This window comes from Bubalus bubalis, chromosome 18 (assembly GCF_019923935.1).
Source record: "Bubalus bubalis isolate 160015118507 breed Murrah chromosome 18, NDDB_SH_1, whole genome shotgun sequence".
In the NCBI taxonomy this organism is placed as follows: domain Eukaryota; kingdom Metazoa; phylum Chordata; class Mammalia; order Artiodactyla; family Bovidae; genus Bubalus; species Bubalus bubalis.
In genome coordinates, this window is record NC_059174.1 from 54285525 (window position 1) to 54309693 (window position 24169).

At 45.2% G+C, this 24169-nt stretch overlaps 1 protein-coding gene across 1 annotated transcript; it reads left to right on the top strand.

The window, feature by feature from the left end:
* The first annotated feature begins 327 nt into the window (after positions 1-327).
* ELSPBP1 (epididymal sperm binding protein 1) lies at positions 328-23742 on the top strand. The gene is made up of 7 exons (XM_006067428.4): positions 328-437; positions 12553-12641; positions 17659-17796; positions 19618-19764; positions 20112-20270; positions 21413-21577; positions 23307-23742. The coding sequence occupies exons 2-6, from the start codon at positions 12572-12574 to the stop codon at positions 21568-21570; spliced, it is 672 nt and encodes a 223-aa protein (XP_006067490.1). The 5' UTR covers positions 328-437; positions 12553-12571; the 3' UTR covers positions 21571-21577; positions 23307-23742.
* The last annotated feature ends 427 nt before the right edge of the window (positions 23743-24169 follow it).

Consider the following 24169-nt stretch of genomic DNA (forward strand, 5'->3'; position numbering starts at 1 on the left):
ACACACAAACACACACACACTTCCCTTCATTCTAGAAAATTCTCAGGCTCTAGGAGCTTCATTATCCAGCTGAAACCTGTCCACCTCCTTGTAGCTCAATATCCAGGAACTCTTCCTCCTCTGTTCATTAATATTCTTGTCTATGATCCCAGCCCCCGCAAGACCCCATTACTATATCCATGACTGAATTTTATGAGCCTCATAGATACGCATGAGATCTCCTTGGGACATCATTAACCATGGGGTTATCCCACCCAAACTGCCCCTGATTGTAACCACTTACAGAGAACCCTCCTTGGGGGAACTGCAGTCTCATCCTACAGACAGGTTGGAGCCAAAACAATCAGGCCAGTCCCCAGATAATCCAGTGATTTTGGAAGCAAAACCTTAAAGAAGGCTCGTGAAGACAGCTAGGGCAGAAAACGACTCTCTTAAAGGTACACCTCAACCTAGAAACCCGGGATGGTGTGGGGATCGGGACCTGGGGGTCCCCACAGCAAGGAAGGGAGGGATCTAGAGCAATGCTGTCCACTGGGAGAAATATGATGTGAGCTACTTGTATCATGGTGGTCATACTGATAATAAGAACAATAAGAAGAAGAAACAGCCATTTTAAAAATAATATATTTAAAATATTACCTTAACATGTCCTCAACATAATATTGATGAGATACTTTACATTTTTTTTCACCCTGCATCTTCAGAGTCCAGTATTTTATGCTTACAACCTCTGATGATTCGAACTCACCGCATTTCAAATGCTAACGGGCCACAAGTGGCCACCATACTGGACAACGCGGCTCTAGAGCTCTGGAAATGAAAAGCCAGAGAAAGTGGGGGCGGGAGCCTTGAGGGCAGGTCAGGAGTGGGTGAAATCACGGTGTGTGAACAATGTCGTGCTAAGGAAGGCTGCCTTTCTCCTGACTTTGGGGGAAGGAGACGGAAGAAAAGGAAACTAGCCCGGACAGATTGCCTGCTGAGTTCCTGCGAGTGGACGCATAGCTTCATGGTTCTGTGAAGCTTTGCATTCACGCCTCTAAGGTAAGGTTCAGTCTTTCTGTTTGATGAGGGAGGAAGCTGAGATTCAGAGAGAGCTTCCCGAGGTCCTGTTCTCCTCTCTCCAAAGGCAGCCTGAATCCATAATAGAACAGGGGTGTGTGTTTGTGAGGGAGTCTTACGTGGAGGTTTTGCTTTGGACACGGAGTTATTTGCTGCTGAGGAGCTGAAGGACTCGGTATTTTGCAGGTACTCTGTACTCCAGTGGCTTTATGCTCACGAGCTCCCTTAATCCCCACAATAGCTGTCATACCTATCTCCACTTGACAGACGAGAACGTTGAAAACTGGAAGTCAGAGAGGTGAAATGACCTTTCCAAGGCTACCCAGTAGACAAATGGAAGAGGTGGGCGCTGAACCCTGATTGGTTGGGGGCCATTCTTTTCTCGTTGCCTCACTGCGGTATTTTTGGCTTAAGAAAACCAGAGAGCAGAGGCTGTAAGCTAGACTGTTTGCTGGCCTCCCGCTCAGCACCTTAGTACACCTGGTGTGGCTATTCTTGTGTTCCACCTTGGGTGACAGATACAGATGTCTCAGATATGACTGCTGAAGTCAAAAATGGTGTACAGTTCCTTTTGGTAGTTACCAAATAAACAATACAAATGGTAGGGTTGTGGGATACTTATTAAATGAATAGATAAAAGGATGGATGAAGAAAAGATGGGGAGATGGAAGGATGGATAATGGACAGCAGAACTGAAGGAAGGATGCATGGATGGAAGGAAGGATGGGGCGATGAATGGAAGGATGGATAATGGATAGATGGGTGGAAGGATTGAAGGACAGGTGTACAAATGGATGGGAGGAAGGTTGGGTAGATAGGTGGAAGGATGGATGATGGATAGATGGACAGAAGGACTGAAGGAAGAACAAATGGATGAATAGATGAATGGAACCAGGTGAACAGAGATTAAGAATACAGACTATCATTAAGTAGGGGAAGTATTTGCTAGACAGTAACCCATCACTTCATGGGAAATAAATGGAGAAACAGTGGAAACAGTGTCAGACTTTATTTTTTGGGGCTCCAAAATCACTGCAGATGGTGATTGCAGCCATGAAATTGAAAGACACTTACTCCTTGGAAGGAAAGTTATGACCAACCTAGACAGCATATTCAAAAGCAGAGACATTACTTTGCCAACAAAGGTCCATCTAGTCAAGGCTATGGTTTTTCCAGTGGTCATGTATGGATGTGAGAGTTGGACTGGGAAGAAAGCTGAGCACCGAAGAAATGATGCTTTTGAACTGTGGTGTTGGAGAAGACTCTTGAGAGTCCCTTGGACAGCAAGGAGATCCAACCAGTCCATCTTAAAGGAAATCAGTCCAGAATATTCATTGGAAGGACTGATGCTGAAGCTGAAACTCCAATACTTGGGTCACCTCATGCGAAGAGTTGACTCATTGGAAAAGACCCTGATGCTGGGAGGGATTGGGGGCAGGAGGAGAAGGGGACGACAGAGGATGAGATGGCTGGATGGCATCACCAACTCGATGCACATGAGTTTTGGTGAACTCCAGGAGTTGGTGATGGACAGGGAGGCCTGGCGTGCTGTGATTCATGGGGTCACAAAGAGTCGGACATGACTGAGCGACTGAACTGAACTGAACATTCTCTGAAAAGTTTGGGAGACAATAAATAACAAAAAGGAAAAGAGAGAGGAAAATCAAAGTAAGTTTGCTTAATTAACTAATTGTAGCAGGTCTTGCTTGGAGTCACTCTGCCAGAGGTCAGTGAAGCGTCCACACTGTCTCTTAATCACTATGAAATGCTGGCTCTGAGGAAGACTCAGGCATTGTGCTTTGCCCTATAGATGTTCCGTAAATTTGGTCCCTAAGAGCTACTTTATAAAGTTAATCTATCCTTAAGCCAGCTGTCTATGTAGATTTGAAATTTTGCCATTTTAAATTTGTAATTTTGTAGTTTTGCTTTTCTGCAAAGGCTCTTCTGTGTTTTCTTTCCCAGTCTTAATTATTTGTGTGTCTGTGTATATATGTACGGAGACAGCAATGGCACCCCACTCCAGTACTCCTGCCTGGAAAATCCCATGGACGGAGGAGCCTGGTGGGCTGCAGTCCATGGGGTCGCTAAGAGTCGGACACGACTGAGCGACTTCACTTTCACTTTTCACTCTCATGCATTGGAAAAGGAAATGGCAACCCACTCCAATGTTCTTGCCTGGAGAATCCCAGGGATGGGGGAGCCTGGTGGGCTGCCGTCTACGGGGTCGCACAGAGTCGGACAACTGAAGCGACTTAGCAGCAGCAGCAGCAGTATATACGTACATCCAACATGTAGGTATTTGTGTAAATGTATTTAAATATCTATCATGTGTCTGCCTGCAATGCAGGAGACACAGGAGATGCGAGTTTGATCCCTGGGTCAGGAAGATCCCCTGGAGGAGGGCATGGCAACCCACTCCAGTATTCTTGCCTGGGAAGTCCTATGGACACAGGAGCCTGGCGGGCTGCAGGTCATGGGGCCGCAGAGTCAGACAAGACTGAGCAGAAGCACCAACAGCATAGATTATGTGTACATGTGTGTGAGTGCACGTATATAACCATATTGTATATGCATACAGATACAACATGTACAATTTTTGTTTTAAATTAAGAAAACCATGTATGTGGTAGATGTACCATGCACATCTAAGGTAACAGTTTACCTGGGAAAAGTCCCATGTGTGCCCTGGGTTGTTCATTTCCACCTCTCAGAGGTGACCAGTATTAACTGCTTTCTCACGTGTCCACTCAGGAGAATTTTCTGTGCAAGCCCATACAAAACACAATTGCAGTGTCTCATGGAGAACAAGGCCCTCAGTGGCCGATGCTCTTTCCCTCCCTTGGCACTCAGCATGGCCTGGCCGCGTGGACCTCCTTCTGCTCCCTAGGAGAGCCCTCTCTGCTGTCTTTGCTCTTACTGTCCCCTCGCCTGGAATGCTCATCCCCACGGCTGTGTAGCTGACTCCAACCTGACCTTGGCTGTGCTCTGAGGGAACCTCCCTGATCGCCTAAAGCAGACACCTGTCAGGCACCATCTACCACAGCCCCCTGTTTATTGTCTTCACTGCACTTATTCTGAAATGATGTTGATGATTTTTTTTTTATTGTGGTAAACTGCGCATAACCTGTAATGGACTCTTTTTTTTGGATGCGCCATATGGCTTGAGAGAATCTCAGTTCCCCCACCAGGGATCAAACCCAGCCCTGCGAGTGAAAGGGTAGAGTCCTAACCACTCCGTGTGGACATCCGGTGAATTCCCTAAAATGGACCATTTTAAAGTGTTGCCCAGAAAATCCCATGGATGGAGGAGCCTGGTAGGCTGCAGTCCATAGGGTCGCTTAAGAGTCGGACACGACTGAGCGACTTCACTTTCACTTTCCACTTTCATGCATTGGAGAAGGAAATGGCAACCCACTCCAGTGTTCTTGCCTGGAAAATCCCAGGGACGGAGAAGCCTGGTAGGCTGCAGTCCATGGGGTTGCACAGAGTCGGACACGACTGAAGCGACTTAGCAGCAGTAGCAGTCAGTGGCATTAAGTACATTCCCAATATTGTGCAAACCATGACTCCCATCTTGTTCTAGGACTTGTTTATCACCCCTGATGGAACCTCTATTCCTTTTTCCTCTCTCCCCTATCCCAGTAAAATACTAGCCTTTAAAAAAAATTATCTATGTATTTACATTATGGGCTTTGCTGGGTCTGTACTGCTTTGCATGGATTTCTCTAGTTCCAGTGAGAGGGGACTACTCTTTTTGGTGGTTTCTCTTGTTGCGGAGCACAGGCTCTAGGGCACACAGGCTTCAGTACCTGCGCTTCTAGCGCGCAGGCTCAGTAGTAGCAGCACTTGGGCTTCGTTGCTCTGCGGTGTGTGGGATCTTCCCGGACCAAGGATCGAACCTGCATCCCCTGCATTGGCAGGTGGATTCTTATCCACTGTGCCACCAGGGAAGTCTAAAATATCAGCCTTATATGAGCCGGAACTTCACTTGTCCACGTCACTGATGACACCGTATAGAGGATGCATAACAAATGTGTAACAAATGAGTAAATGAACATCTGAATGAATCAAAAAGTGGATATAGATGTTTTTACATACACTTGGAATCACACTGTCCATTTTTGTCTAGAACTTGGACTTTTCACTTAATACTGTGTTTTCATAGCAGAACATACACATCCAACTCATTCTATTTAAAAATATTGCGGGGTTAGTCCATGTGGGCAAATCAGAACTCACTGTACCAGTTCTCCCGCCTTCACTACTCATCTTGTTTCCAGTCATTGCTATCAGACAAAGTCCAGAGGTTTTTGAACATTATGGTCTCCTGTAATTGATGCTTCTCCAGCAAACTTAATGAAATGTGACCCTTATTTGAGGAACGAGAGCCAGATTCACAAGAGAATTTGGAGGGATGGTAGGGTTGGGGAAGCTGACAATATTTGAAAGGTCTGAGGTGTGTTGGTTTGGCAGCTGATAAAGTCAAAAATAAGAGGATGTTAGAGGAAGCAAGGTGTAGATTAAGAACAAACAGTTCAATGTGTGATTGAAGTAGTAGCTTTGAAGTCAGGCTTTGAGCTGCACACAGAGAGTCATGATAGTTAGGGCAAGCTCCTCTTTGCATCCTCATTTCTTGACCCAACCTAAGGTGGTACTCCATTCTTAGATTTGTTTCCCTTCTGCTCAAAGCTGGGCAGTCTTTCTGGGCTCCAGGCAGAGTGGTTAGTGACAGTCACAAGTATGGTACCTTAAAGTTAAGAGAGTCTTAAAGTCCGAAGTTGTATTGAATCCTTTCAAGAAACTTGGCTCTGAGATGAGTGATAAAACTGGTAATAAGCTTATCTCACAGTTGATAAGAAAGTTACCACTCATTGGAATTATATATGATTTGAGCTCTGGGCAATTTGAAAGGGTTAGGTTTGTGGGTTTGTGGGTTTGTGGCAGTATTTTTATTAGAAAAGAGTCCATTGGCCTTTTACAGGGTATTAATCCCTTTGTCATCTGCCATCTATGACTTATGTGTTTTGGGGTCTCATTTAAAAACCTTTTCCTAATGCATGACCTCATGTGAAGAGCTGACTCATTGGCAAAGACTCTGATGCTGGGAGGGATTGGGGGCAGGAGGAGAAGGGGACGACAGAGGATGAGATGGCTGGATGGCATCACTGACTCGATGGACGTGAGTCTGGGTGAACTCCGGGAGTTGGTGATGGACAGGGAGGCCTGGCGTGCTGCGATTCATGGGGTCGCAAAGAGTCGGACACAACTGAGCGACTGAACTGAACTGAACTGAATGCATGACAAATGTCATTGGTACCCACTCATTTATTTGTTTGTATTTAGTTTTGCTACATTATTTAATTATTTTCCCAGCATTTTTTCCTTCCTTACAATTATAATATTCTTTAGTATTAAGCCAAGGCATTGATCATGTATCTGTCTCTATAATGAATTAATAAACTATTTTCCAAAGAGAGAAAAAAAAAGGAGAAACTTGGCTCTGTAGAAACTCATCCCCAGTTTGGTTTAACGATGAAGAAGAGCACAGCCTCTTTGCACTGCCTGGTTTGAGTTTTGCGTCTACCTTTATAGGCCGTCACCGTATATTTCCATGCCTATTTGTCTATCACACAAAGTAATAATAGTTCCTGCCTCCTGGGGTTTTTTACAGAGTTTTCTACAATTAATTTTTATTTATTTATTTTTGGCTGCACTAGGTCGCTGTTGCTGCACTCGGGCTTTCTCTAATTGCAGCGAGCGGGGGGCTATTCTTCGTTGCAGTTTGTGGGCTTCTCTTTGCACTGGCTTCTCTTGTTGTGGAACATGGTCCCTAGAGCTCGGGGCTCAGTAGCTGTGGTGCACCAGCTTAGTTACCCAAGGGATGTGGGATCTTCCTGGACCAGGGATCAAACCTGTGTCCCCTACATTGGCAGGCGGATTCTTAACCACTGGACCACCAGGGAAGTCCCACCTCGTAGGGTTTTGTGATCATTAAATGCTAATTAAACAAAGCACCCAAAGTTACGCTTTGCACACAAGTGCTCAGCACATGTTGACCTCTGTTATTTATTGAGCTCCCATCATGTAACAAGAATTCTGCTTAGGTGGTCTCATCTCCTTCTGAAAACAATCCAATGGGGGTAGATTTCAGTAGTCCCATATATAGACCAAGACCCTGAATGTCAGTCACTACCCATATCACACCCAAGATCCCCTGGATAAGCTGGAATTCACGTCTGGACCATCCTTTGTCAAAGCCACAATGATAAATATATTTAGCAGTTGTTAAAACAGATATTATGAGAGGTGAAATGCTCAGAGTCACAAAGCCAGCTTACGAGAAGGACTAGGGTTGGAAATGATCTTTCCTGGACATCTTCCAGGAGACTGACTCAGATGGGGACAGTGATGATGAAAATGATAACGACTCATATTTACTAAGCACATTTTATGGGCCAGGTGCTGTTCAAAGCCTTTTGGGTCTGTATTAGTTCTCTGGGGCTGCTGTAAAAAAAAAAAAAAAAATTATCCAGCTGAAAACAACACAGATCTAGTCTCTTACACTCTCTGTAGGTCAGAAGACTTGCTGGGCTGTAATCAAGGTGTTGGCAGGGCTGTGTGCCTTCTGGAAGTTCTAAGGGAGAAGCCATTTCCCAGCTTTTCCAGCTTCTAAAGACTTGCCCCTCCGTGGGACTTCCCTGGTGGTCTAGTGGTTAAGATCTTGCCTTCCAATGCAGGGGGTTCAGATTTTATCTCTGGCTGGGAAAACAAGATTGCACATGCCTGGGGGCCAAAAAACCAAAATATAAAACAGAAGCAATGTTGTAACAAACTCCATAAAGGTGATCTGCATTCCTTGGTTCACGGCCCCTTCCTGATGTCACTCAAACCTCTGCTTCCATTGTTCCATCTGATTTCCTGCCTCTCCTACCTCCCTTACAAAAAACGTCTTTGTGTTTGGCTGCACTGGGTCTTCATTGCTCTATGAGGGCTTTCTCTACTTGCAGTGAGCAGGGGCTACTCTCTAGCTGCAGTACGCCGGCTTCTCCCTGCGGTGGCTTCTCTTGTTTCGGAGGACGGGATCTAGACATGTGGGCTTTGGTAGTTGCAGCTCTCCATGCCAGTACTCTTGACTCTAGAGTGTGGGCTCAGCAGTTGTGATGCACAGCCTTAGTTGCTCCACGTGCCGTGGAATCTTCCCAGACCAGGGATTGAACCCATGTCCCCTGCCTTGGCAGGCAGATTCTTATCCCCTGCGCCACCAGAGAGGTCCCTGCCCCCCTCTTATAAGGACTCTTATGCTTACTCTGAGCCCACCCAGATCATCCAGGGTAATCTCCCCATCTGACAATCCTTAATGTAATCGAAATCCCCACTGCGACATATTCACGGGTTCTGGGGATTAGGGTGTGGATATCTTTGGCGATGATGAATATCTGGGTATTAGCATCTACTAACTACCTCACCCTGACTTTCAGAGGCAGCAGCAATTACCATCATTGTCTCCATTTTACAGATGAAGAACTGAGACCCAGAGCCCTGCATAGCTTTCTTTTTCACTTTATTGGGGTACATTTGCTTCACAGTGCTGTGTTAGCTCTGCTGCACAGAGAAGTGAATCAGCCATGTGTATTTACAATAACCAGGAAATAGAAGCAACCTAAATGTCCACTGACGGATGAATGGATGAAGAAGATCTGGTGCATAAACACGATGAATAACTTTCTTAACATCGTAAAGGTTCTAAGAGGCAAAGCTTTCAAACCAAGTTCAGGCCTTTAACAGCATTCCACATTTTGCCTTTGGGGATATCTTAGTATATAGGCCAAAAATGATTAAATTTGAATATTGGGAAGGAGGTTTGAAAGGAAAACTTGAGGTGAATGAATTAATGAAGGTATAGATATCGGAGGGTATGGTGAAGCAGAGATATAAGCATGAAATTGTAGGTGGTAAAGAGTTTAGAAGAAGTGGTTCAAATCTGTCTCTCCCCCATATTCACAAAGGGGATTGCCTGGCACAAAGGGGACTATCTAGTTATTATCTAGCTTGTACACCCTCCATCGTTTGCAAAGTACTTTCCAACATCTATGGCTCTTATCATAAGGTCTTGTGGTGGGTTTTTTCTCCCTCGCTGGATGACCGGGAAAACCGCACCCAAGCCGGACTGCGGGTTGACTGCAAGACCCCAGCAAGCTCGCGTTCCTACCAGCCAACAGTGTGGTGACAGAAGCAGGATGCCAGCCCCAACCACCCCATAGCCCGGGACAAAGTGACCTCCAGCGCGTTTGAACGTGCGGGTGCTTGAGGAATCGCTTGGCCCTAACCTGAATGTTCCAGACATTCAGCTATTAAGACTCACTTTATAGCCCATTCCTTGCCTTGAACCACCCCCAACCTATTTTCTATTAATATCCACGACTTGATCCAAGTAGGCTCATTAACCTTCCAGAATGGCAGTCCATATCAACTCCTCGAGTCTGTGCAAAAATCCTTCACATGTCTGGTGTCCTGTGAAAATGTCTGGTCTGAGTGGGGACTGGGGGCGGAGCACCCAGAGGAAGAGAAGAGCAAGACCCTGAAGCATAAGCAAGCTCAGCTAGTTTACGCAAGAAAACAGCAAAAAGACTAGTGTAGTCTGAATAGATCAAAGGAGGGGATGGGAGATAAGGAATGAGCTTTGAGGGGAGGGCTTGGCATGGACTGTGAATGTTATGATAATTAATGACTGCTGCTTCTCCTCACTTTAATCCCTCCAGTGGCTTTCAGTTGCATTTTTAAAATAATTTGATTTATTCTATTTTGTTTTTGTTTTTATTTTATTTTATTTTATTTTTAAACTTTACATAATTGTATTAGTTTTGCCAAATATCAAAATGAATCTGCCACAGGTATACATGTGTTCCCCATCCTGAACCCTCCTCCCTCCTCCCTCCCCATACCATCCCTCTGGGTCGTCCCAGTGCACCAGCCCCAAGCATCCAGTATCGTGCATCGAACCTGGACTGGCAACTCGTTTCATACATTATATTTTACATGTTTCAATGCCATTCTCCCAAATCTTCCCACCCTCTCCCTCTCCCACAGAGTCCATAAGACTGTTCTATACATCAGTGTCTCTTTTGCTGTCTCGTACACAGGGTTATTGTTACCATCTTTCTAAATTCCATTTATATGCGCTAGTATACTGTATTGGTGTTTTTCTTTCTGGCTTACTTCACTCTGTATTGGCTGGGTCTTTGTTGCTGTGTGGGCTTTCTCTGGTTGCAGCGAGCAGGGTCCACTCTCTAGTTGCGGTGTGCAGGCTTCTCATTGCAGTGGCTTGTCTTCTTGCGAAGCACAGGCTCCAGGGCACATGGCCTCAGTAGCTGCAACTCCCCAGCTCCCGAGCACAGGCTCAATAGTTGTGGGGCAGGGGCTTAGTTGCTCCAAGGCCTGTGAGATCTTCCTGAACCAGGAATGGAACTTGTTTCTCTTTCGTTGGCAGGCAGATTCTTTTTACCACTGAGTCAACAGGGAAGCCCTCCAGTTGCATCTTTTAAAAATATGTATTTATTTATTTACTTGGCTGTATTAGGTCTTAGTTGCTCCACGGCATCTTTAGTTGCTGCAAGTGAACACTTAATTGAGGCATATGGGATCTACTTCCCTGACCAGGGATTGAACCTGGATCCTCCTCTGCATTGGGAGCGTAGGGTCTTAGCCGCTGCGCCACCAGAGAAGTCCCAAACTTGCATTTAGAAAACAAGGACGGCTTTGCAGGGTCCACTATATTCACCTCACGAAGCATTCATAGCCAAAGATATGAGTAGTGTCTAGTGACACCACTATATCCCGCTGGAGTGATATAGTTCCAGCTCGTCTTGTTCTTTGAACGCGTCCAGCTCTTTTCCATCTTAAGCCTTTTGTCACATCCTGCTGTCTCTGCCTAGATGAGCCGCAGACACGCAGCCCGGCTCCGCTCATGGCTACTCATTGTTCTCTTCTTCCGGGCCTCAGTTTTCATGTCATTTTATCTGAAGAGACTTCCCGACCTCACAGTCAGAATGAACCTTGCCCTGGTTAGCCTTTATCACAGCTTCTGTTCTCCCACCCTACTGCTGTTCTTTGTCACCACATGTTCTCACCCTCTGATCTGAACCATCAAGCCAGACTTTCTGAAACTCAAGAGATGTTCAGGAGACTGAGAAGTTCTTCGGGAATGTGAAGGGGTCTGCTACAGAGAAGAGCCTGTCTGGGGATTGCTCGGTTTCAGTCCCCCCTTTTCTTTGTCACTCCTCAAATCTGAGGAGGGTACAGAGGTGGAAAATGGGGGGAAAATGGAATAAAGTTTGAGTAGAGGGGTTAATCGTAAAGTCAGCAGGGGAATTCGATTCGGCAGCCTTGTATACCAGACCGGGAGAGACTGGAGGCCAATGTATCATCAAGGGGAACACAAGAAGCGTTCAGGGGAGAGACGGTGAAACCCGGACTTTGATCAGTAACTGTAGGGACAGAGAGAGAGGGGTGGATACAGGAGCTATTCAGAAAGTAGAATCACCTGGGTTTGATGACTGATAGGATGTAGGGAGGAGATGGGAAGAGCAAAACTTTACTCTTGGGGGAATAACTCAAGAGACTGGGAGGAATACTGGCAGCAGTTGAGCCTGCTATCTGTCACTTGCCATCTGTGGTCTTGGGATAAGCTATGCAACCTCCCAAATGCCAGTTTCCTTCTGCAAAATGGAGATGATCACCATGCCGGCTCCTCTGCTTGCTAGAAGGAGTAAAGTGGATACGAAACCTAGAACATCAGCATACAAGAGGCACTCAGTAACTGGGAGCCAGTAGTAGACAAGGCAATAGTAGCTGAGCCGCAAAGGAAACCCAGACGGCCGAGGCTAAAACCGGCAGTGTCGTTTCTGCTGAGAATGGCATATTTATATGTCATTGAGGAAATGCCATAGAGGCAACCAGAGCCAGGAGAAATTATGATTGACGAGGATAGTAATGCTTATTGTTAAGGTACTTTTAATAGCCAGCCGAGGAGATGGGTGTGGTGCGTGAGAACCTAGTGGCAGCAGGAATGTTGAGCATTTAGCCTGGAATACAGTAAGTACTCAACAAATGCTTCATCTTTCCTTTCCATCACACGCTCCCCTCTATAACGACAGAATATGTATATGTATATGTCTGCCTGCAATGCGGGAGACCTGGGTTCAATCCCTGGGTTGGGAAGATCCCCTGGAGAAGGGAATGGCTACCCACTCCAGTATTCTTGCCTGGAGAATCCCATGGACGGAGGAGTCTGGCGGGCTACAGTTTATGGGATCACAAAGAGTCGGACACGACTGAATGACTAACACTTTCACTTTTCACTTTGTAAGAATAAGCTATTTTTTTTCTTACCCCCTGGGGATAGAAAGAAAATAGCCTGTGTGACATCAAACCTGGGAGTTACTGGAAGAGGAAGGAAACCCATGGGAGCCAAATTTTTGTCTTCCTTCAATCCAGAAAGAAGAAGCCAGCCGAGATGAATGGATGGCCCAGTTACCTGCTGGGGTGGATGGCCTTCCTCCTCTACTCCTACGAAACAACTGGAAGTGAGTATACTGGGAAGCAATGGGGAGGATTTGGGACCTGGAAAGAATGAATGAAGTAAAGATGACTGGATCCAAGTAAGGAGAAGATAGCCTAGTAGAAATCTCAGACCGACGTGGGGTGTGGCCCCTGGATCTGCCGCTTTTTCTCTGTGTGACCTTGGTTATGCCCTGTAACCTCCCTGAAGTCAGTCCTCAGCCTTGAAAGAGGAATAATGGCATTTACCTCATGGGACGATGTTGAAGCCTAAAGAAAAAAACAGACGCAAGCATCTTTCAGAGATTCAGCACAGGTTAGTGAAGTTGCTCAGTCATGTCCGACTCTTTGTGACCACATGGACTGTAGACCACCAGGCTCCTCCATCCATGGGATTTCCCAGGCAAGCATGCTGGAGTGGGTTGCCATTTCCTTCTTCAGGGGATCTTCCCGATCCAGGGATCAAACCCGGGCCTCCTGCATTACAGGCAGACTCTTTATCATCTGAGCCACCAGGGGAATCAGCTCATGGTAAGGGGGATATAAATATTTTAATATAAAGAGGGGGCTCTATAATTCCAGTACACTGAAAGCTCAGAATCCCTTACTTGGACATTCCCTTTATACTCATTAAAAAAAAAAAATTGTGGGGCTTCCTTTTTGGCTCAGTGGTAAAGAATCTGCCTGCCAATGCAGGAGACACAGGTTCAACTCCTGGTCCAGGAAGACCCCACATGCACATGTCTATAGATTAATTCATTCAATACACATTTTTATATTTATTTGGCTGCAACAGATCTTAGTCACAGCACTCGGGATCTTTTAATTATAGCAAGTGAACTCTTAATTGCAGCCTGTGGGCTCTAGTTTCCCAGCAGGGATCGAACCCTGGACCCCTTGCACTGGGAGCATGGAATCTTAGCCACTGGACCACCAGGGAAGTCCTTTCAATACATATATGTTGAGTGACTCCAAAGTGCCTGGATTTGCGCTTTCGTCCAGAAACATAACAGTAAACAAAACTCAAACCCTACACTCAGAGTGTTTACGATGAATGGAAGTGAGAGAGACATAAACTGATAATATTATCTTAAAAACTGGTGAGTATGATACTGCTGTATTTAAGATGCACCACCCACAAGGACCTACTGCAGAGCACAGGGAACTCAGCCCAGTGTTATGTGGGTGGCCTGGATGGCAGGGGAGTTTGGGGGAGAACGGATACATGTATATGTATGTCTGAGTTCCTTTGCTGTCCACCTGAATCTACCACAACACTGTGAGTTGGATATACTCCAATATAAAGTTAAAAGTTTTTTTTAAATGGTAAGTACATGTACAAAGATTGGCCCAGAGTATGATCAGAGCAAGCAAGCGTATTAATCCAGGCTGAACCAGGTCCTGATGAATGAGTAGCGGTGAGCAAAGTCGTTCTGGGCAGGATGAAGGACATGAGCAAAACTCCAAAGACAAAGAACATGGAGGAAGGTCAAGGGAATGTTAATCGCAGAGTGAGAACAGAGAGGTCAGCAAGTCTTGGATTATGGAGGGTTTTAACCCAGTTAAGAAGATTAGACCATCTGCTGGACTACTTTACAGATGGCTAATAGTATCTATTAGTGTTGATTTTTGCTAACAGCTCCCAAGGATAAACTTAATTCTATGTACACGGGGTCCCAGCCTGCCCTCCCCACCACCACCAGCATCCTGTATACTCAGGGGTGTTCCTGGGTGGGGACAGTCATTAATGATGACGACAGTTAACTTTTGTTGAGTAGTATCTGCCTGCCATGGAGGGGACGCGGGTTCAATCCCTGGGTGGGGAAGATCCCCTGGAGAAGGGAATGACAACCCACTCCAGTATTCTTGCCTGGAGAATCCCATGGACAGAGGAGCCTGCCGGGCTACAGTCCATGGGGTCGCGAAGAGTCGGACAAGACTTAGCAACTAAACAACAATATCCTTACCATGGTCCAGTGGTTAAGAATCCGCCTACCGGTGCAGGGGACACAGGTTCAATTCCTAGTCCGGGAAGATTCCACATGCCAGGGAACAACTAAGCCCGTTTACACCACAACTACTGAAGCGCTTGCACCCTAGAGCCCATGTTCTGCAACAAGAGAAGCCACCATGATGAGAAGCCCATGCACCACACCTAGAAAGTGGTCCCCACTCGCCACAACTAGAGAAAGCCCATGCTGCTGCTAAGTCACTTCAGTTGTGTCCGACTCTGTGCGACCCCATAGACGGCAGCCCACCAGGCTCCCCCGTGCATAGCAATAAACACACAGCACAGACAATGACACATTTTAAAAAGATGGTTAACAATATCCTTGGCTTCTACCCCGTAGATATCAGTAGCACAGCTACCAGTTCCTCCCTCTCCCTCTTGTAACAACCAGAAATGTCTCCAAACATTGTCTGATGTCCCCTGGAGGGGGGAGGTCATAATTGCCCCTTCTCCATTGAGATCCACCATTCTATGCCCAGCTGGCAGACAGAGAAACAAAGAAGTCTGGAGGTTGATTGGAAATTTTTTTTGTTGAGCCAGGAAATGATAGCATCATTTTAATCCACATTTTATGAGTCATAACTTAGTCCATGGCCCCACCTAACTATAAGAGAAACTGCAGACCCTTCCCCAGCAGTCTGGTGGTTAAGACTTTGCCTTCCAGTGTTGGGGTATGGGTTTGATCCCTGATCAGGGTGCTAAGATCCCACATGCTTTTCAGCCAAAAAACCAAAACATAAAACAGAAGCAATACAATAACAAATTCAATAAAGACTTTAAAAAACATGGTCCACATCAAAAAATCTTTAAAGAGAGAGAGACAGCAAAATGGATTCTAGCTATGAGCTCAGAAAGAGAAGGAAGCTGGGTTTGGCAAATACATGGAAGTTTTGCCTCACCATCTTTGTAACATGAGCTAGCACACATGCACACACATGGAGGAAGACAGGCATGTACATATATGCACACACAGGCATGCACATATGTGTGTGCACATACATAACCTATCAGAGCATCTTACTCATAGTAACCCATCATTATGTCTTTGAGGGAGGGAAAGAGGAATGTGGAGGAGACGGCAAAGTGAAAGCAAGGGCCGTTCTGATCCTGCTGAAAACAATCCAAGTCCTCACTCTAATTGTTGTTGTTCAGTCGCTAAGTTGTGTCTGACTCTTTGTGACCTCATGGACTGTAGCCTGCCAGGCTCCTCTGTCCACGGTATTTCCCAAACAAGAATACAGGAGTGGGTTGCCATTTCCTTCTCCAGGGAATCTTACCAGAGCAGGGATCGAACCCATGTCTCCTGCATTAGCAGGTGGATTCCTTACCACTGAGCCACCAGGGAAGCCCACTGTCACTCTACTAGTTCTGCTCAAAAAAAAAAGAAAAAAAAAAAAGGTATTAACTTTAAATCACTCCTTGTATGGGCCCTCTTTTCCTTCTCCATGAAATGAAGAATTGGGTTAACCCAGCGTTTCCTTTTTCTAAGGTGTGGGTTGTTTTTTGTTGTTGTTTTTTTTGATGTGGATTATTTTAAAATCTTTATTGAATTTGTTACAATATTGTTTCTGCTTTATGTTTCTTTTTCTTTTTTTTGGCCTCGAGGCATGTGGGCTCTTAACTTCCCAACCAGGGATCCAACCCGCAGCTCCCATGTTAGAAGGCGAAGTCTTAACCATTGGACCACCAGGGAAGTCCCAGAACAGCATTTCTTAAGATGTGTTTCAGGGACCACTCATCGCTAGCACTATTGACTAATGGGGAAAAAAATAAAAAGGACAACTCAGTATACTCTGTTTCACTCTTGTTAATTTAATCCTCATTTGCATATGGACTTCTGTGATGAACCCCATCATTGAAGAAACCTGTTTAACACTATTTCACATGGTGTTTCCCAAATTTATTTTATTCTGTCAGTTATTTTTTGAGCATCTGCTATGATCCAGTCCCTCTTCTAGGTTCTGAGGATACCTGGTGTAAACGATAAAGTCCCCGTCTTGGTACAGAAGGATAGAAAGGTCAAGAGCTGTGTTTCCGAAACTTTACTCATTCAGGTTCACCCCCTCCATACCTGCCACCGCCTGCATGCCATCAAAAATATTCTGCACTCACCATTTTTCTTTCAATGTGCTTACTCTTCCTGAATACATTTATTTTAAACGAATTGTTAGCATCAGCCCTGTAATCTATAAAAGCACTGCTACTTGCCATGAATAGGAAGTACCAATAAAAATAAATACTATGAGAGCAAAAGCCCATTATTAAATTCTACTAGATACTATTGTCCTAATAGGGTTTTGAGCCTGAGTCCTGCTCTCTCTCTCTCTCTTTTTTTTTTGTGTGTGTGTGTGTTAAAAAGGGAGATTATTAAGTATTAGAGATACGGTAGGAAATACTAGCATTAAATTAAAGCTTTTTCTTTTGTCATCAGAAGGATTGAAAAAGCATTGGAAAACGAAATAGGTTTTTAGTCTGTGATTCAAAATTATTTCATGTGTGTCTTTTCATGACCTGATGGAATCTTGTAATTTACCAAATTTTTTTTCAAAGATTTTTTGATGTGGACCATTTTTTTAAAAGTCTTTATTGAATATGTTACAATATTGACTCTGTTTTTTTTATATATATATATATATATATTTTTTTTTTTGGCTGCCAGGCATGTGAGATCTTAGCTCCCCAACCAAGGATCGAAGCCCCACCCCAGTGAACCCACATCCCCTGCATGGGAACATGAAGTCTTACCTACTGGACCCCCAGGGAATCCCGTCACCAAAAATGTCTTGTATGCCATTTGCGGTAGCCATGCTGGTTTGGAGACATAACATATCTTGGTTGCCTTTATTGTTTATGAAACTCATCCCTACTACTCTGGGTCCAAACATAAGCTGGAAATGTTCTTGTATGTCATTAGGAAATTAGATGCGTAGACTATACCTGCAGACTTCAGGCCATCATATAAAGCAGACCGAGTCTCATCCTTGGCTCCTTCTTTGGGACTAATCCCCTAACTTTGTCCCTCTGTCCTTCAGATAAGAAAGATTCATGCATCTTTCCCTTCACCTACAAGGGCTCTACTTACTTCTCTTGCACCAGAGCCAACAGCTTATCCCCTTGGTGTTCGACCAGAGCCATCTACGACGGACGGTGGAAGCATTGCCTGACAGAAGGTGAGTGGTACCACATGTCCCGTCAGCAGGCGCCTTCAGAGGATGGGCTACCAAAGAGAATGTGGAGGCATGGGTAATATGATGTTTTTTTTGGCAGACCGAACAGTGAGTGTTAATGATGGGTAATAATGCTAAGGATCATAGAGTGAGGAGTTTCCCAGCGGTCTAGTGGTTAGGACTCGGCACTTTTACTGCCGAGGGCCCAGGTTCAATCCTTGGTCAGAAAACTAAGATTCCACAAGCCACATGACATGGCCAAAAAAGAAAAAGATAATGGTGTTAAAAATAGTGCTTTCCAAGACATGGAGGCAAACTAAATGTCCATCGACAAATGAGTGGATAAAGATGATGTGATACACACATACACACACACATACACACACCCAATGTAATTAAAAGGAATGAAATAATGCCGTTTGCAGCAATGTGAATGGACCTAGAGATTATCACACTAAGTAAATCAGAGAAAGACAAATATCTCATGGTGTCATTTATAAGTGGCATCTAGAAAATGATACAAATGGACTTATTTATAAAATAGAAACAGACTGACAGATACGGAAAACAAACATACAGTTACCAGCAGGGAAACATTGCAAATATTGAAATAAGGTGAGTCATATGAATTTTTTGCTTTCCCAGGACATATAAAAGGTATGTCACACTGTACTGCAGTCTAAATGTGCAATGGCATTATATGTCTTTAAGAAAATTACATACTCTTAATTTAAAAACTAGCTCATTGCTCAAAAATGCTAACCATCCTCCAAATCTTCGGTGAGTTGCAATCTTTTTGCTGGCGGAGGGTCTTACCTTGATGTTGATGGTTTCTGGCTGATCAGGGTAGTGGGTGCTGAAGGTTGGGGTGATGCAGTTTCTTCAAACAAGATGACAAAGAGGTTTGCGGTATCTATTGACTCACCCTTTCGTGAACAATTTCTCTGTAGCCTGCAGTGCTGTTTGACAGCATGTTACCTACAGTCGAACGTCTTTCAAAAGTGGAGTCAGTCTTCTCAAACCCTGCTGATGCTTTTTCCACTAACTGCATGTAGTATTCTGTATCTTTTGTTGTGATGCCAACACTCTTCACAGCATCTTCACCAGGAGTAGTTTTCACCTCAGGAAAACACGTTCTTTTCTTGTCCATTAGAAGCCACTTCTTATCCATAGGTTATGTATTTCATGGTGCCTCAAAAAAATTACATTCACCACATCAAAAGATCATTGATTGGGTTTCCCTGGTGGCTCAGTGGTAAAGAATCCGCCTGCTAATGCAGGAGACATGGGTTTGATCCCTGGTCCTGGAAGATCCCACATGCCTCAGAGCAACGAAGCCTATGTAATAAAAAGAAAAAAAGAAATCACTGATCCAGCAGAACAAATACAATAATAATTTCAAAGTGTGGAATATTGGGAGAAGTACCGAAATGTGACACAGGGAAGCACAGTGATCCAATGCTATTGGGGAAAGGGCGCCGACCTGTGAAAACGGCAATCTCTGCAGAGCACAATAAAGCAAAGTGACTAAAAACAAGCCGAGCCTGCACTGCCTCTGTTGCAAAGTCCTCGGCAGTTCAAGCAAATCAGGATCAACCGGTTGAAACTGAATCAGAAAATTACAAGTCGATATATATATTTTTTAGTTCTGGAAAAGAGGTCCCCAGGGACTTCCCTGGTGGTCCAATGATTAGGACTCCGCTCTTCCAGTGCAGGGGGCACAGGTTCGATCTCTGGTTGGGGAACTAAGGTCTTGTGAGTCTTGCAGCCAAAAATAAATGACCAGAGAAAGGTCACAGCACTCATGGACTTCTTTCTACACAGATTATCCACGGTGTGTCTTCCCCTTCATCTACCGGGGAAAGCCCCATAATGGCTGCATCACGGATGGCAGTTTATTTGGAAGGCAGTGGTGCTCAGTCACTTCCAGCTTTGATGAGAAGCAGCAGTGGAAATACTGTGAAACCAACGGTGAGGCGCTGCAACAAGGAGGGTGTGTTTGCTGGGGGTGGGGACGGTGGCCAGCAATGATTCTCGCGAGGGCATGGGGACCGGGCGGTGAGCACGCGCGCTCAGACTCCTTGTCACCTCGTGAGCTATGGCCCGCCTGGCTCCTCTGTCCATGGGATTCTCCAGGCAAGAATACTGGAGTGGGTTGCCATGCCCTCCTCCAAGGCATCTTCCCGACCCAGGGATTGAATTCGAATCTCTTATGTCTCCTGCATTGGCAGGCGGGTTGTTTTTTCTTTTTTTTTAACCACTAGCGCCACCTGGGAACATAAGGCTCTAATTATGTTCGTTTCCATCATTATTTTCAGAGTACGGGGGAAACTCTTTCAGCAAGCCCTGCATCTTCCCTGCCACGTACAGAAATAATGTGGTCTCTGAATGCCTTGAGGACGAAAACAACAAGCTCTGGTGTCCAACCACGGAGAATATGGATAAGGACGGGAAGTGGAGTCTTTGTGCCGACACCAGTACTATGGGGAAGGGGATTGGGTGGGCACGGGTGGAGTCCTTCATTCATTCACTCAACAAACGTCTATCCCAGCCCTAATGTGTGCCAGATCCTGAGCTGAATGGGGCTATGATGATGAATATGCAGATTCCCGCCCTCAGAGATCTGATGAACAAATAGCATAAAGAATGCCATAATGCCACAGGCAAAAATGTGGTCTCCTTAAGATCCAAGAGAAACGGGCCAGTATAAAATTTGCAAAATATTAAATATCCAACACTCAAATAACGAGTATGCTATATGATAAGGTTTTGAAAAATCTGTTACTAATGGAACTGGAAAGACGGTGAAGCCAATTCAAAGGACTTGTAAGAAGCATCCATGGATGCTCAAGTCCTTTATATAAAATGGTGTAGAAGAGTTGAAACTGAAAGCCGCTCAGTCGTGTCCGACTCTTTGTGACCCCATGGACTGTAGCCTGCCAGGCTCCTCTGTCCATAGCATCCTCCAGGCAAGATACTGGAGTGGGTAGCCCATCCTTTCTCCAGCTCATCTTCCCAACCTCAGTATTTGTGGGTTCTGGAGCCACAGATTCACCAACTAGATATTGCATTTCTCAAGTGGAATATTGAATCCTCAGAGAACCTGTGACTACTGAGGGTCGACTGTACATAGTCAGTGAAGAAAAGAATGACAAGCTGAAGCAAGATTGCTAAATTAGATACAAGATCCATTAACATCTAAAAACAATCAAACCTTTGGGTTTATCTTGTCTAACAGATAGAGATGACTGGACTCTCTCTTGAACAAATTGGGCTTCCCAGGTGGCGCAGTGGTAAAGAATCCGCCTGCCAATGCAGGGGCCCCAGGAGACTCAGATTTCATCCCTGAGACAGGAAAGTCCCCTGGAAGAGGAAATGGCAACCCACTCCAGGATTCTTGCCTGGACAATCCATTGGACAGAACAGCCTGGAGGGCTACAGTCCACGGGGTTGCAAAAGAGTCCGACACAACTTAACAACTAAACAACAACAACACATCACCCCTTCGGCAGGAGCGTCTGAGCAGACCTCAGACAACACAAGCTAAATGAGGATGAAGCCTTCACTGTGGTGTAAAGACACGAGAGTAACCACCGTCTTATCTCCACTTCCTCCCTAGGAATTTCCTCATTGGTTCCTGGTTTCCCTTGCCACTTCCCGTTCAACTACAAAAACAAGAATTATTTTAACTGCACCAACAAAGGATCAAAGGAGAACCTTTTATGGTGTGCAACCTCTTACAACTATGACCGGGACCACACTTGGGTGTACTGCTGATGCAAAGGTGAGCTCTTTTCCTTCCAGCGTGATTTGCTGAGTTTTCCAGTAAGACGAGTTCTATTTCTCAGAGAAAAGGTGAAGTTAGCGGGGGTGGGGGAGGCTGGGACAACTTCCCAAAGTAGAAGACAAGAAGAAATCGGGATGTCTCTGAAAAGCAGAGGAGCAGGGTGAGGAGGCGAGCAAATGATTTCAGAACCAGAAAGGTATCATTCCAAATTCTAGGTCTGGGAGGATTTGGGTGTGAAAAATTCAGAAAGTGGAATTTCTTGAGTTGAGACTTTAAATGAAAGGACAAACTTGAAAAGAGATAGCCAAGACCTCTCTGGTCCCCCTGATGACTCAGCAGTAAAGAATCCCCCTGCCAATGCAGGAGACGCAGGTTCAATCCCTGGGTTGGGAAGATCCCCTGGAGAAGGAAATGGCAACCCACTCCAGTATGCTTGCCTAGGAAATCTCATGGACAGAGGAGCCTGGTGGACTATGATCCATGGGGTTGCAAAGAGTCAGACATGACTTTGTGACTGAGGACACACACACACATGTCCCCAGAAACTTTGTTGTTGATCCCTTATCTGCTTCACTGAGTAGCTAACCAGGGAAAAGTTTGGGTTCACCTCTCACCCTCTCCCCAACCTCAGCCCATACATCATCAACTGTCTCCACGGGACCAACTTCATCCTTCCTTTTTTCTATTCTTTTCCTTCCAGCTTCCATATTCTAAAGCCTATAAAAATTCTCTCTGGACCCCCTGCACTGACCTTGTCACATTGTAATTCTGGAATCTCAAAGTAAACAGAAGCCCTCTCGTCAGATATGTGACCATCCTGGTGATTCCAGCAGTATTTATCCTTGCAATTGCATGTGGGTTATAGAACCAAAATCGGTGACTTTTCCTGAAATTTATTTTGATGGTGAAAATTATCTTCCATGTACAGAGGAAAGGCAAAGAAGTTGGTTTGGGACTCTACCATCTTAACAGTTGTTGATATTGTTGTTTAGTCACTAAGTCGTGTCCGACTCTTTGCAACCCCGTGAACTGTAGCCTGCCAGGCTCCTCTGTCCATGGGATTTCCCAGCAAGAATACTGAAGTGGGTTGCCATTTCCTTCTCCAGGGGATCTTCCCAATCCAGGGATGGAACCTATGTCTCCTGCATTGGCAGGTGGATTCTTTGCCACTACACCACCTGAGAAGTTCCCATCTTAACAGGGTGAATACTAAAAAAAAAAAAAAAACAAAACACCCACAGTGGTTCCCAATCTGTGGCTAAGTCTAAGAACATTTTTAGTCTCCAGCCTCAAATTTGTAACCATCAGAGAAGAACTATCTCGGGACTCCCCTGGCAGTCCAGTGGTTAGAACTCCATGCTTCCAGTACAGGGGGCACAGGTTAGATCCCTGCTCGGGGAACTAAGATCCCTACATGCTGTGCCCCAAACAACCAAAAACAAGCAAACAAAATAAACAAACAAAAAGAACAGAACCATCTCCTTGCAAGTCCTGCTCCTACCAAACATATTACAGCATAGGTGAGGTTGAGGTGCTTATTATTCACTGACTTGCTCCCATGAGCCAGGTGAGGGGCAGCGGGTATCTAACTGCTCTTGGCTCAGCTGCATCATCTTATTCCCAACTGAATCTTAAAAATCAACATGAAGTCACTTTTTAATTCATGTTACCTTTGAGTCAATGTGTACCTGTTACCTGAACACTGGTTTTTGATTTTATTTTCAAGGGAAGGAGACACGTCTCCAGTGGAAGGCTGACATACTAAGTCTGGAACCTGCTTCGTCTTTTTCATCGAATCTTTCAAGCTTAGATAATCGTCTTTAGAAAGACCCTGTTCGCCGTCTTGCTTCATCACTTGGTCCTTTGTGAAGAACAGAGGGAAAATGTGGTCTAACCACCAAAAGGGAGCCCCACATTAACTCTGGGGCTGCCTTTTCCGCTTCCTAGAATGACAGATATGGTGAGGGATCCAAAAGTGTGGGGAAGGAAACGCTGGTGAGTCATATGCTGCAGAGATCAGATTCTCAGCCCAGGGATTCTAGGAAATAATTGCAGCCTGCTGTCTCTTTCTGGGAAGTTACAGACTTGGGTGGAGCATTTGTAGGTACTTATTAAATCATTAATAAATAAATTTAGTACATCAATGGAGGGTAGAAAATTCATTGCAAGATGGCCTCAACTATTCCCTTACGGTGCCCTTATTCGATTGCAGAATCTGTTTCCTGTGAGCCCAGATGCAACCTCGTGTTGGTGTTCTTCTCTTCCTCTCCATTCTCTCCTTCCTTCTCCTCTTCCCTCTCCTTCTCCTCTTCTCCCTCCCTGTCCTCCTCCTCCTTCATAAAATCCCTCTCAGTGGACTTCATCAGTGGTGCAGTGGATAAGAATCTACCTGCCAATGCAGGGGACTCGGGTTGGATCCCTGGTCCAGGAAGACCCCAGATGCCCCAGAACAACTAAACCCCTTTGCCATAACTACTGAAGCCTGAGCTCCAGAGCCCGTGCTCTGCAACAAGAGAAGCCTCCACAGTGAGAAGCCCATGCACTGCAATGAAGAGTAGCCCCCGCTTACCACAACTAGAGACAGGCCAC

Excerpts from the sequence above, each read along its gene's own strand:
- ELSPBP1 (XM_006067428.4), top strand. The coding sequence starts at position 12,572 with ATGAATGGATGGCCCAGTTACCTGCTGGGGTGGATGGCCTTCCTCCTC. Across the intron at positions 19,765-20,111 it reads GAAATACTGTGAAACCAACG|AGTACGGGGGAAACTCTTTC; the intron begins GTGAGGCGCTGC and ends CATTATTTTCAG. Across the intron at positions 20,271-21,412 it reads GAGTCTTTGTGCCGACACCA|GAATTTCCTCATTGGTTCCT; the intron begins GTACTATGGGGA and ends CTTCCTCCCTAG.